Source organism: Leucoraja erinacea, unplaced genomic scaffold, assembly GCF_028641065.1.
Source record: "Leucoraja erinacea ecotype New England unplaced genomic scaffold, Leri_hhj_1 Leri_147S, whole genome shotgun sequence".
Lineage (NCBI taxonomy): Eukaryota > Metazoa > Chordata > Chondrichthyes > Rajiformes > Rajidae > Leucoraja > Leucoraja erinaceus.
This window is the reverse complement of record NW_026575759.1, coordinates 96,242-109,211: the sequence shown is the minus strand read 5'-3', so window position 1 is coordinate 109,211 and position 12,970 is coordinate 96,242. Positions and strand designations below refer to the sequence as shown.

The 12,970-nt window shown below is 46.3% G+C and overlaps 1 protein-coding gene across 2 annotated transcripts in view; it reads left to right on the top strand.

The window, feature by feature from the left end:
- The window catches only part of LOC129715884 (butyrophilin-like protein 2), a 42,105-nt gene that overhangs the window by 22,894 nt on the left and 6,241 nt on the right, over positions 1-12,970 (top strand). For both annotated transcript variants that reach the window (XM_055665774.1, XM_055665775.1), the window contains 6 exons: positions 349-699; positions 2,544-2,828; positions 4,058-4,177; positions 6,957-6,989; positions 10,069-10,095; positions 11,847-11,873. In XM_055665774.1, the coding sequence (XP_055521749.1) occupies positions 349-699; positions 2,544-2,828; positions 4,058-4,177; positions 6,957-6,989; positions 10,069-10,095; positions 11,847-11,873 (843 nt within the window). The remainder of the gene's footprint in view (positions 1-348; positions 700-2,543; positions 2,829-4,057; positions 4,178-6,956; positions 6,990-10,068; positions 10,096-11,846; positions 11,874-12,970) is intronic.

The following is a 12,970-nucleotide window of genomic DNA, read 5'->3' as shown; positions in this document are numbered from 1 at the left end:
ACTAGATGGGCTGAATGGCCTAATTCTGTACCTATTATCTATTGTCTATTATGTATGGCGGGGTGGACTCGGTGGGTACGAATGGCCTAATTCTGTACCTATTATCTATTGTCTATGATGTATGGTGGGATGAACTAGATGGGCCGAATGGCCTAATTCTGTACCTATTATCTATTGTCTATTATGTATGGCGGGGTAGACTTGATGTGCCGAATGGCCTAATTCTGTACCTATTATCTATTGTCTATGATGTACGGCAGGGTAGACTTGATGGGCCGAATGGCCTAATTCTGCTCCTGTGACGTGAACATTTCCTGACATTTCTCTCTTGTTTTTCACCGCGCGCAGCGGTCAAGTTCTCAATCGTTGGTCCAGACCGGCCGGTTGTCGGAGTCGTGGGCGGGACAGTGACACTGGAATGTCACCTTGAGCCCAAGGAACCGATCGACAAGATGACCGTCCGGTGGCTAAAGTCGGACCTCGACTTTGCGGTTCACATGTTCAGGAACGGCAAGGACGAGACCAACACTCAAGACGATGACTACAGAGGTCGGACCGAGCTGTTCAAGGACCAAATGGTGGAAGGAAACGCATCGCTCAGAATAAAGGACATCAGAGTTACCGATGAGGGGAACTACATTTGCTCCGTTGACAATGGGGTTGTCTTTGAAGAAACTCCAATTAACTTGAAAGTTGGAGGTTAGTGAACACATTATTAATCAATAAGCATATTAGTCATTGGTCATTGTCTGACGAATTGATAGTGGACTTTAGGACTGCACCCTCTTCCCTCACCCCATTCACCATCAACAACACCACATTCATATCTGTGGTGGACAAAAATACTGGAGAAACTCCACGGGTGAGGCAGCATCTACGGAGCGAAGGAATAGGTGACGTTTCGGGTGGAGACCCTTCTCCAGACGTCTCAGCCTGAAACGTCACCTATTCCTACGCTCCATAGATGCTGCCTCACCCGCTGAGTTTCTCCAGCATTTTTTTTCTACCTTCGATTTTCCAGCATCTGCAGTTCCTTCTTAAACATGAACAACATCACAGTCACGTCTGTGGAGTCTTTTAAATTCCTTGGAACCATCATCTCCAAGGATCTTAAATGGTGGGGGGGTGTCACCATCGACTCCACAGTGAAAAAGACACAACAGAGGATGTACTTCATACGGCAGCTGAGGAAGCACAATCTGCCACAGGCAATGATGGTCCAATTCTACACGGCCATCGCAGAGTCTGTCCTCACCTTCTCCATCATGGTCTGGTTTTGTCTCAGCCACCAAGCACGACACCCGGAGGCTGCAGCGAATCGTCCGATCAGCAGAGAAGGTTATTGGCTGCAACCTTCCCTCCATTGATGAACTGTACACTACAAGGGCCAGGAAGCGAGCGGGCAAGATCATCTCTGACCCCTCTCACCTTGGCCACAAACTCTTTGAATCACTTCCCCCTGGAAGGCGACTCCGGACTGTCAAAGCTGCCACAGACAGACATAAAAACAGCTTTTTTTCCCACGAGCAGTAGCTCTAATCAATATATAGAAACATATAAAATTCTTAAAGGATTGGACATGCAGGTACAGCAGGCAGTGAAGAAAGCGAATGGCATGTTGACCTTCATAACAAGAGGAGTTGAGTATAGGAGCAAAGGGGTCCTTCTGCAGTTGTACAGGGCCCTAGTGAGACCACACCTGGAGTATTGTGTGCAAATTAGGTCTCCTAATGTGAGGAAGGACATTCTTGCTATTGAGGGAGTGCAGCGTAGGTTCACCAGGCTAATCCCCGGGATGGCGGGACTGACATTTGATGGAAGAATGGGTCGACTGGGCTTGTATTCACTGGAATTTAGAAGGATGAGAGGGCATCTTATAGAAACAAATAAATTTCTTAAAGGATTAGACAGGCTAGATGGAAAAAAATTGTTCCCGATGATGGGCGAGTCCAGAACCAGCGGTCATAGTTTTAAAAATAAGGGGTAGGCCATTTAGGACTGAGATGGGGAAAGAAAAACCTTTTCACCCAGAGTTGTGAATCTGTGGAACTTTCTCCCTCAGAAGGCAGTGGAGGCCAATTCTCTGGATGCTTTCACGAGAGAGTTAGATAAAGCTCTTAAAGATAGCATAGTCAAGGGAAGGTAGACAAAAATTCTGGAGAAACTCAGCGGGTGCGGCAGCATCTATGGAGCGAAGAAATAGATGACGTTTCTGATCGAGGCCCTTCTTTAGACTCTCGGTCCGAAACGTTACCTATTTCCTTCGCTCCATAGATGCTGCCTCACCTGCTGAGTTCCCCCTGCATTTTTGTCTACCTTCGATTTTCCAGCATCTGTAGTTATTTCTTAAATAATGCACGGTCAAGGGATATGGGGAGAAGGCAGGTGTGATTGGGTAGTGATTGGGGATGATCAGCCATGATCACGTTGAATGGTGGTGCTGGCTCGAAGGGCTGAATGGCCTACTCCTGCACCTATGAATTATGAAGTTATGAACTTGTTGCTACATTCTAAGTATACTTGATCTGTGTTAATCTTTGTAGGTTTGGGTCATGACCACTGGATCTACATCAGAGGATATGAGAAAAGTGGAATTCAACTTGTCTGTGAGTCTACTGGCTGGTATCCTGCACCATCGATACAATGGTTTGCTGGCGAGAAAGAGAATTTAACTTTCAAATCTGAGATAAATTTCCAGCAGGATTCTAAACAACTTCTAAACGCCCAGAGCAAAGTAACTGTATCGCAAGGTTCGACAAACAAGTTCAGATGTATTTTATGGAACCGAGTATTGAAAAAAGACCAGGAGGCCATTATTGAGATCGCAGGTTTGTACATTGTCAATATTGTATCTGTCCAGGTGAGGCAGAGGTTCACCTGCACCTCCTCCAACCTCATCTACGGCATCCGCAGTCGTAGGTGTCGGCTGCTCTACATCGGTGAGACCAAGCGCAGGCTTGGAGATCGCTTCGCCCAACACCTCCGCTCAGTCCGTACAAACCAACCTGATCTCCCGGTGGCTCAGCACTTCAACTCCCCCTCTCGTTACGAATCCGACCTTTCTGTCCTGGGGCTTCTCCATGGCCAGAGTGAGGCCCAGCGCAAATTAGAGGAGCAGCACCTCATATTCCGCTTGGGTAGTTTAAACCCCAGCGGTATGAACATTGACTTCTCTAATTTCAGGTAGTCCCTGCTTTCTCCTCCTTCCCCTTCCCCTCCCAGCTCCCACAGCCCACTGTCTCCGCCTCTTCCTTTCTTTTTCTCGCCACCCGCCCCCCCCCTCCACATGTCTGAAGAAGGGTCTCAACCCTAATCATCGCCTACTACTTTTCTCCATAGATGCTGCCTCACCCGCTGAGTTTCTACAGCATTTTATCTCTACTTGTATATTGCCAACTGCGGTTAAAAAAGGTTGACTTGGGATGTAAATTCCAGCACATGTCAGATGGGAGGAATAATAAAATAAGCCAATTAACCCACGTGCCTGAATGTCTTTTGAGTGTGGGAGGAATCCGGAGAAAACCCACGTGGTCACAGGGAGAACATGCAAACCCCAAACAGACAGCACCCGTAATCAGGATTGAACCCAAGTCTCTGGTGCTGTAAGGTAGCAACTCTACCGCTGCACCAAGAAGAAGGGCCTTGACCCGAAATGTCACCCATTCCTTTTCTCCAGAGATGCTGCCTGACCCGCTGAGTTACTCCACCATTTTGGGCCTATCAATTTTCATCTTGTTTTTCTTTCAGTGAATGTGCAAGGGAGTGATTTGTGTGGAACAATTTCTTCAGTCAGAGGGCGGTGAATCTGTGGAATTCATTGCCACAGACGGCTGTGGAGGCCAAGTCCATTGATATTTTTAAGATGGGGATTGACAGATTCTTGATCAGGGTTATGGGGAGAAGGCAGGAGAATGGGGTTGAGAGGGGAAGATAGATCAGCCATGATTGTATGGTGGAGTAGACTCGATGGGCTGAATGGCCTAATTCTGCCCCTAGAACATTTGAACATGAATATTTTCCACGCAATATTGTCTAATCACTGACATTTCTATTGCAGATGTCTTCTTCCCAGTTGTTTCAGGATGGCTGGTGTTCCTATGCGTGGCACTTTGTCTCCTGTTGATCGCGCTTGGTTTAGCCATTTATTGGACTGTAAGGAGACGTAATCTCATGAAAGGTACCGTCTCGTCTACCACAGCCACTGGGCAATTATCCATCAGCTTTCAACATAAAATGGAAAAGAAACTCATATTATTCTCTCAATGCTAAGAATGAACGGAAATGATAGCATTCAAGTATTGAGTTTAGTTTGGAGGTCTAGCGTAGAACAGGGGTGGGGAACTTGCGGCCTTCTAAGCCATTAAGTGCGGCCTTTTGAATGAATCTAAATTTTGTAGAACAAATCTTTTTATTATTATTAATATGTTTTTGTTCATCTTTTATTATTTTTATTTTTTTTAATATTTTTATTAGAAGTGATGTCCATTAATATCCTACATGAATAACATATTCCATTTCATGTACAACTTCTTATTTTTCTATTTAACTAGACCAAGTGCAGACCCGTTGGGTCTGCTCCCCCAATGGTGTGATCCCCCAACCCAATATTCCACCATGCACCCGTCTCCTCCAACGGAACTGAACCCGTTCCCAAATGTAAGATTCCAGCACTCCCCTGCCTCCCTCAGCAGTGGATTGAAAAAAAACTCAAATGTCACCTCCCCTGCCTGCTGCAGCAGTTCCAATTGCAATACCAATTGGCCCTCCCCCTCCTGTTGAAGCACTTGCTGTGATATCCCATTGAGGTGAAAAGTTCAGAGTGTTCCTGTCTTGCAACTTTGTTTTGAAGTTTGTTGGAAGCCGATAGGAAGGAGCAGCCGCCAACGAATCAAAAGGCAGGAAGGGATCCGTACTGCAGGCGGACGGCGGACGGATTTGAGTTTTATATATTAACTAGACCAAGTGCAGACCCGTTGGGTCTGCTCCCCCAATGGTGTGATCCCCCAACCCAATATTCCACCATGCACCCGTCTCCTCCAATGGAACTGAAGCCGTTCTCAAAAGTAAGATTCCAGCAATGCCCTGCCTCTTTAAAAAAAAATCCATTGACACCTCCCCTGCCTGCTGCAGCAGTGAAAAGTTCAGTGTTCCTATCTTGCAACTTTGTTTCGAAGTGTGTTGGAAGCTGATAGGAAGGAGCAGCCGTCAACGAATCAAAAGGCAGGAAGGGATCCGTACTGCAGGCGGACGGATTTGAGTTTTATATATATTATTAGATAGATAGATAGATAGATAGATAGATAGATAGATAGATAGATAGATAGATAGATAGATAGTAGAAAAAAAAGGATAAGGAAAGCAAGAAATATAGAAAAATAGAAAATAGGTGCCGGAGGAGGTCATTCGGCCCTTCGAGCCTGCACCGCCATTCAATATGATCATGGCTGATCATCCAACTCAGTATCCTGTACCTGCCTTCTCTCCATACTCCCTGATCCCTTTAGCCACAAGGGCCACATCTAACTCCCTCTTAAATATAGCCAATGAACTGGCCTCAACTACCTTCAGTGAGAGAGAGAGAATATTATATAGCTTGAAAGAGAAGAGAAGAAGGTGATGTGCACTAAGCAAAAAGAAAAAGAATAGGAGAGAGAAAAGAGAGAAGAAAAAAAAATTTAAATGTTAAAATGAACGTATTTAAAATACCAAAGAGTAAAAGAAGATTCAACAAAATAATCCTCCCCGACTGACTGCCACAATTAAAACATTAGTAAGAATATGTGATTCTGTTCGATTCTGTTTGTGGTTTGTTTGTTTGTCTTTTTGCATAAAGTCCGCGAGCATTGCCACTTTTCAGTTCACGGCACATCTCGTATGTGTACGTGACCAATAAACTTGACTTGACTTGATGTCATGAGGGCTATTTTAACAAGATAATGTCCATTTTGAAGTATATCTAATTGAAGTTTCTTGGATGAGGCCTTGTTAGATCGCAGCTAACTTAATGCTGCGTTCCAACATGAAAAGGTTCCCCGGCCCTAATGTAGAAAGTATCCCTTCGGACCACCAAGTCCACGTCAACTATCGATCAACCATTAAAGCTAGTTCTCGTTTTCACCCTACGAACAGCTAACAGTGGCCTGTTTCCTTTCTCATTGTAGGTAGGCACAAAATGCTGGAGTAACTCAGCGTGTGAGGCAGCATGTCTGGAGAGAAGGAATGAGTGACATTTCGGGTCGAGACCCTTCTTCAGACTGAAGCATTCAAGTTTAGAGTTTAATTTAGTCTGAAGAAGGGTCTCGACACAAAACGTCACCCGTTCCGTCTCTCCAGAGCTGTTGCTTCACCCGCTGAGTTACTCCAGCATTTTTGTATCTACCTTCGATTTTAACCGGCATCTGCAGTTCTTTCTTTACATCTTTTATCATTGTTACTGTTTTGCATATCTTTCATTCATTTTTCATTATCTCACCACATCATCATTTATATCTCTCGTTTCCCTGATCCCTAACCAGTGTGAAGAAGGGTCTCGACCCGAAACGTCGCCCATTCCTTCTCTCCAGAGATGCTGCCTGTCCCGCTGAGTTACTCCAGCATTTTGTGTCTATCCTAGAAACAAGGAACTGCAGATGCTGGTTTTTGTACTAAAGAAAGGCACAAACTTCTGGTTCTTGGTTGCTCAACACTGAGTATATTTTTCTCGTTCTTTGACTAGGCTGGTGGAGGCTGGTGAATAATTAACATACAAACTAAATTACGTATAAAAATACAATCAAGCATTCATTGCAAGATACAATATTGAAGTTGGATGAAGTTTGATGAAAGATAGTGCAGAGGTCTCCACTGAGGTGGATGGGAGGTCAGGACCGCTACTCATTCACAAAAGTGAAAATATATCTGATTACATCAGCTACTGTTTTTGATACTAATTAAAATTAAATTGTTGTCTTTTCCAGATCTAGAAAAAGACAAGTCGGTCCAACAATACGGTAAGTGTATACATTCTTAACTGTCCACATTGCAAAGCTACCAGGTTCAGGTGGCAGCCATATTAAGAGGTACAGGTGCACAACCTTTTATCCGAAGATCCAAATAACGAAAACCTCCGAATAGCGACATTTTTTCGGTCCTTGAAGAAAGGTCCTTGAAAACGTTCACCGAGGGCGGCCCGCAGAGGTGACAGCGGAACCTCCGGTCGGTCCTCGAAGAAAGGGGAACTAAATCCCCATTCATAAAAGAGAAGGTGAGGGTATATTGCGCGGGAGGGTTAATAATTGACAATCTGCTGCTGCCTGCCCGCTGAGTTAAAAAGTTCCCACGGTAGACTCACGATACACAGTGTATCGTGAGTCTTGCGTGGGAACTTTTTAACTCAGCGCGCTGGCAGCAGCAGATTGTTGCTCCCTTCAGTTTCGCCCCACCTACACCCCTCTGCTTCCCGGCCATGTGTGTGACCCCTTCCCTCCCCTCTCCAGCTCCCCGCCCATTGCACCGGCGCGGGGGCTTTGCACTGTCTTCATGTCGGCGATGCCAGCTTACAGTGCCAGTCACCGGAGACGTCAGGACCAATTGGACGTCTACCACCAGGCCCACTGCAAGCACGGAGATCCCAGAGACCCACAGCCAGCAGCAGCCCAGCCCCGTTCCAACTCCAGAGGAACCTGGGTTGCGGATGACGGGGCGCAGCTCGGGGCGTCGTAGGGGCCCATCGGGGAGCGGGTTCCTGTTGGTCCTGACGTCTCCGGCCACCTGCCATCCTCCGGGAACTGTACCGCCCTTGCAGGAGAGTGGGGTTGTTTGCAGTTGCAGAGGGAGGGGGCAAGGGCGGTACAGTTCCCAGTCTCAGCTCCAGTCCAGGGGGGTGGCCGGAGACGTCAGGACCAACGGGACAGCGACCCCCAGGCCCACTGCAAGCACGGAGATCCCAGAGACCCACAGCCAGCAGCAACTCCAGCCCAGCCCCGCTCCAACTCCAGAGGAACACGTAGGGGCAGAAGCTGATGGTGTGCAAGGTACGTCTTGTTCTTGGGGTGGCGCAGCTCGGGCTGTGGGCAAACTGCCACTTGTCGCCGTAGCGGCCCATCGGGGAGCGGATTCCTCTGGAGTTGGAGGGGGAGGGGGGTATTGTGCTGTCTGATCGCCCCCTGCTATCCCAGGGGCAGGGAGACACAGCGGCTTTTTAGACTGGTGGGCAATCACTTCCAAAGTTCTGCCCACACAGTCAGTACACCTCTCCTACACTGCATTTCATACAAACATTTATTCTGCAAGAAAAAACTACATTGAAGACTCAAACTCGCGACCGAGTAACTGCCGGGATCAAGGCGCAAACTCGCGACCCAGCTGCGGGGATTCAAGAATCCCCGAGCTAGGCCGCCTAAGGGCATGTAGCCCCGCTAGGGTGACATGAGTGCGGGAGGTGATTCAATGCTGTGGGCACATTTACAAATTCAGGAATTCATTCAACACACTGCATTTCATACAGACATTTACTCTGCAAGAAAAAACGACATTGAAGACTCAAACTCGCGACCGAGTAACTGCCGGGATCAAGGCGCAAACTCGCGACCTTGCGGATATGAGCCGAGCACTCTACCACTGAGCCAGCCATTAAAATCTACGCTAAAAAATTTCCATTCCGAAGTCGACAAATTCTGAATTACGAAAAGTGTCTGGTCCCAAGGCTTTCGGATAAAAGGTTGTGCACCTGTATTAGGTTTACAAGGTTAATTCCCAGAATGGCGGGACCGTCATATGCTGAGAGAATGGAGCAGCTGGGCTTGTACACTCTGGAGTTTAGAAGGATGAGAGGATATCTCATTGAAACATATAACATTGTTAAGGGCTTGGACACTACTCACTAGAATTTAGAAGATTGAGGGGGGATTTTATAGAAACTTACAAAATTGTTGTATTCCATTGTTGATGGAAGATTGTTCCCGATGTTGGGGAAGTCCAGAACAAGGGGTCACAGTTTAAGGATAAGGGGGAAGTCTTTTAGGACTGAGATGAGAAAAACATTTTTTACACAGAGAGTGGTGAATCTGTGGAATTCTCTGCCACAGAATGTAGTTGAGGCCAGTTCATTGGCTATATTTAAGAGGGAGTTAGATGTGGTCCTTGTGGCTAAAGGGATCAGGGGGTATGGAGAGAAGGCAGGGATGGGATACTGAGTTGGATGATCAGCCATGATCATATTGAATTGCGGTGCAGGCTCGAAGGGCCGAATGGCCTACTCCTGCACCTAATTTCTATGTTTCTATGTTTCTAAAACAACTAATAAAACAGAGCAAAACTCATTGCTCCTTCAACATCCAGTGTCGTGAATAATCTGGAATTTCAACCTGGGGAAAAAGTTCTGACTGTCTACCCTATCTATGCCTCTCATAATTTTATATACTTCTCCCATGAATCACCTGTACCTCTGACGTTCCAGAGAAAACAATCCAAGTCTATCCAAACTCTCTCTTTAGCTTAATCTCGGCTCGTGCCCAGGTCAGCTCGCCTGCCCCGGGATTGGCTGTAGTGCCCAGGTCAGCTCGCCTGCCCCGGGATTGGCTGTAGTGCCCAGGTCAGCCCCGGGATTGGCTGTAGTGCCCTGCCCCGGGATTGGCTGTAGTGCCCAGGTCAGCTCGCCCGCCCCGGGATTGGCTGTAGTGCCCAGGTCACCTGCGAGCCCCAAGACTGGCTGTAGTGCCCAGGTCGCGAAAACTAATTGGGAAAAACAACCGCCTGCGGGCCGAATGATTTCGGATTACGGGCCAGATTCGGCCCGTGGGCCGTAAGTTGCCGACTCCTGGTTTAAAGCCTCTAATCCAGGTAGCATTCTGGTAAACATCTTTCCTTACGGTATTATAAAGAAAGATATGGGGAGAAGGCAGGAACGGGGTACTGATTGTGGATGATCAGCCATGATCACTATGAATGGCAGTGTTGGCACGAAGGGCCGAATGGCCTACTCCTGCATCTATTGTCTATTATCTATTGTCTATATTCAAATATGGGTAAGTTAACGATAACTGTACAATAAGATTATTGAAGTGTATTTTTCTTGTTTTCATCTTTTAGACAAGTGGGAACCCCTCGTTAAATCCGGTAAGATATCCTCTTTACATGAAATGTTTTAGAATTGTGTCTTATTTAAAGCACCAAGAAAATTGGGTCCCCTCATGCACCCACAAGTTAACGAAAAAAGAATGGAATGGCGATAGTTAAGGGCTTTGTCCCACTTAAGGGCGATTTTTCCGGCATCATATCAGTGTCACCAAAAGAATTTGAACTTTTTCAAAATCCAGCGGCTACAAAAAAAATGTCGCGACACTTGAAAAAACATGTCAATACATCGTCACGCCACATCACACTGCAAATTTTTCAGTGACCTGATACGACGGTCGATGATGCCGGCAGTCGCTGAAAAGATCGCCAAGTGGGAAATAGAATTAGCAATGCAGGACATGATTAGAATGCATAACTCAACAGCGATAAGACAGAATTCCTCCTCATAGGCTGCAAAGCCACACTCAGCAAAATCAATAACCCCACTCTCACCATCGACGGCACCATTGTCTCCCCATCTCCCCAGGCCCGCAACCTTGGCGTGATCTTTGATTCCACCCTCTCCCTTGAGCCTCACATCCGATGTGCCATGTCATTAGCCATGTCATTAAAACCTCCTTCTTTCATCTCCGCAACATCGCCAAACCCAGACACTCTCTCACACCTCCCGTTGCTGAAAGACTCATCCATGCCTTCATCTCCTCCCGACTGGACTATTGCAACTCACTTCTCCTTGGCATCAGCTCCACGTACATCAACTGACTCCAACTGGTCCAGAACGCAGCCGCCCGACTCATCACCCACACCAAATCCTGGCATCACATCACTCCAGTCCTCAAACAACTTCACTGGCTTCCCATCTCCCACCGGATCACCTACAAAATCCTGATCCTCACCTACAAAGCCCTCCACCATCTGCACCCCCCCCCCCCCCCCCCCATATCTCACTGGCCTCCTCTCCCCCTACCAACCCTCGCGGTCCCTCAGGTCCACATCAGCCGGTCTCCTCTCCATCCACTAGTCCAGCCTCCTCAGTTTTGGGGACAGAGCCTCCTCCAGGGCAGCTCCCAGGCTCTGGAACTCCCTCCCCCAACTGATCCGCAATTCCGTGTCCCTCACCATCTTCCAGTCCCTCCTCAAGACCCATCTCTTCACCTCTGCCTATCCTTAGCCCCATGTCCCCCTCCCTTTTCATCTGTGCATTAATTGCCTTATTATTGTGTTTTGAATTGAATTCTGTCTTTACTTTGTGTACTAGTCATGTCTCTACTGTTTATTTCATTCCCCTTACATGTTTTTCCTCTACCTGCTAAATTTTTGTAAGGTGTCCTTGAGACTCTTGAAAGGCGCCCATAACTAAAATTTATTATTATTATTATTATACAGAAAAGATGGTGAAAGGAGGGTGGGGGGTAATGTTACCAAGACTAGAACATGATAGTATTGTGAGCAATACTGGACCCCATGACTGAGGAAGGATGTGCTAGCGCTGGAGAGGGCCCAGAGGAGGTTTATGGGAATGAGTGGGTTAACATATGATGAGTATTTGACTGTACAGGGGCCGCTACTCTCTGGGCTTATGAAGGATACGTGGTGTAGTAGCCATTCAGCTTAACAGTATATTATAGCTTTAACCAGTCAACTATTGTCTATTGTAGCCAAGATCCCAATTTTGGTGGGGCTTCTAATGTTTGATTAAAATAAAAGTGCATATATGAGAGAATAATTGAATGATGGTACAGTGTGCATGGAATATTTCTCTCGTCTAACTGGCTCTTCCTTGTTTCCAGATTGGGAGACCATGTGTGAAAATAAAGGTAAGAACCGGTGGATTGTTACATTGGAGAATTTTTAATTTAACCTTTAGTTAACCAGGAGAAGTCTCATTGAGATTAAAAATCTATTTTACAAGAGAGTCCTGGCCAAGACAGGCAGCAGCACAGTTCCACAGTTACAGACAATAATTTAAAAACAACAGAGAACATATAAATAGAGTCACAGTCAGAACATCATCAAACAAAGCATGTACAGACAGAAGAGCCCGCTTCAACATCATTAAGAAGGGATTTAAATCTGTTTATAGAAACCAGCTCCTTAAGTTTCAGTTCATTCTGCAGCTGGTTCCATGCGGAGGGAGCAGCATAACTAAATGCCCTTTTCCCCAGTTCAGTACGGACTTTAGGTGCAGTTAGTAAGAACAAGTCCTCAGAGCGGAGCTGATAAGTTCCTGTGCTTTTTCGAATTACATACTTCTGCAGGTATGAAGGAAGAACACCGAGGATAGTCTTATAAATAAGGATATGCCAATGATGGAGTCTGCGGGTGGACAGGGCAAACCATCCAACTTGAGCATACAAAGAGCAGTGGTGCATGAGGGTTTTAAAATTAGTAACAAATCTCAGTGCTCCGTGGTAGACCGTGTCCTAAGACTTTGACAGCATCTGAAATACCTTAAGGGCCTGTCCTGCTTGCCGATTTTTTTTGGCAACTGCCGGCATCATATCAGTGTCGCCGAAAGATTTCGAACATTTCAAAATCCAGTGGCAACAAAAAAAAATGTCGCGACACTTGAAAAAACACCGCGAGTCAATATGTCATCACTGGCCTGATATGTCAGTCAATGATGCCGGCAGTCGCTGAAAAAAATCGCCAAGTGGAACAGGCCCTTTAGTCAAGTCAAGTCAAGAGAGTTTATTGTCATGTGTCCCAGATAGGACAATGAAATTCTTGCTTCAACAGAATATTGTAAACAAAAAACACAGAACATTTGCAGTTCCATTTACACAGATAAAGTGCAATAGGCTGTTATTGTTCAGAGTCTGTTTGAGTTGAGTTTAATAGCCTGATGGCTGTGGGAAGAAGTAGCTGTTCCTGAACCTGGATGTAACAGATTTCAGGCTCCTGTACCTTCTGC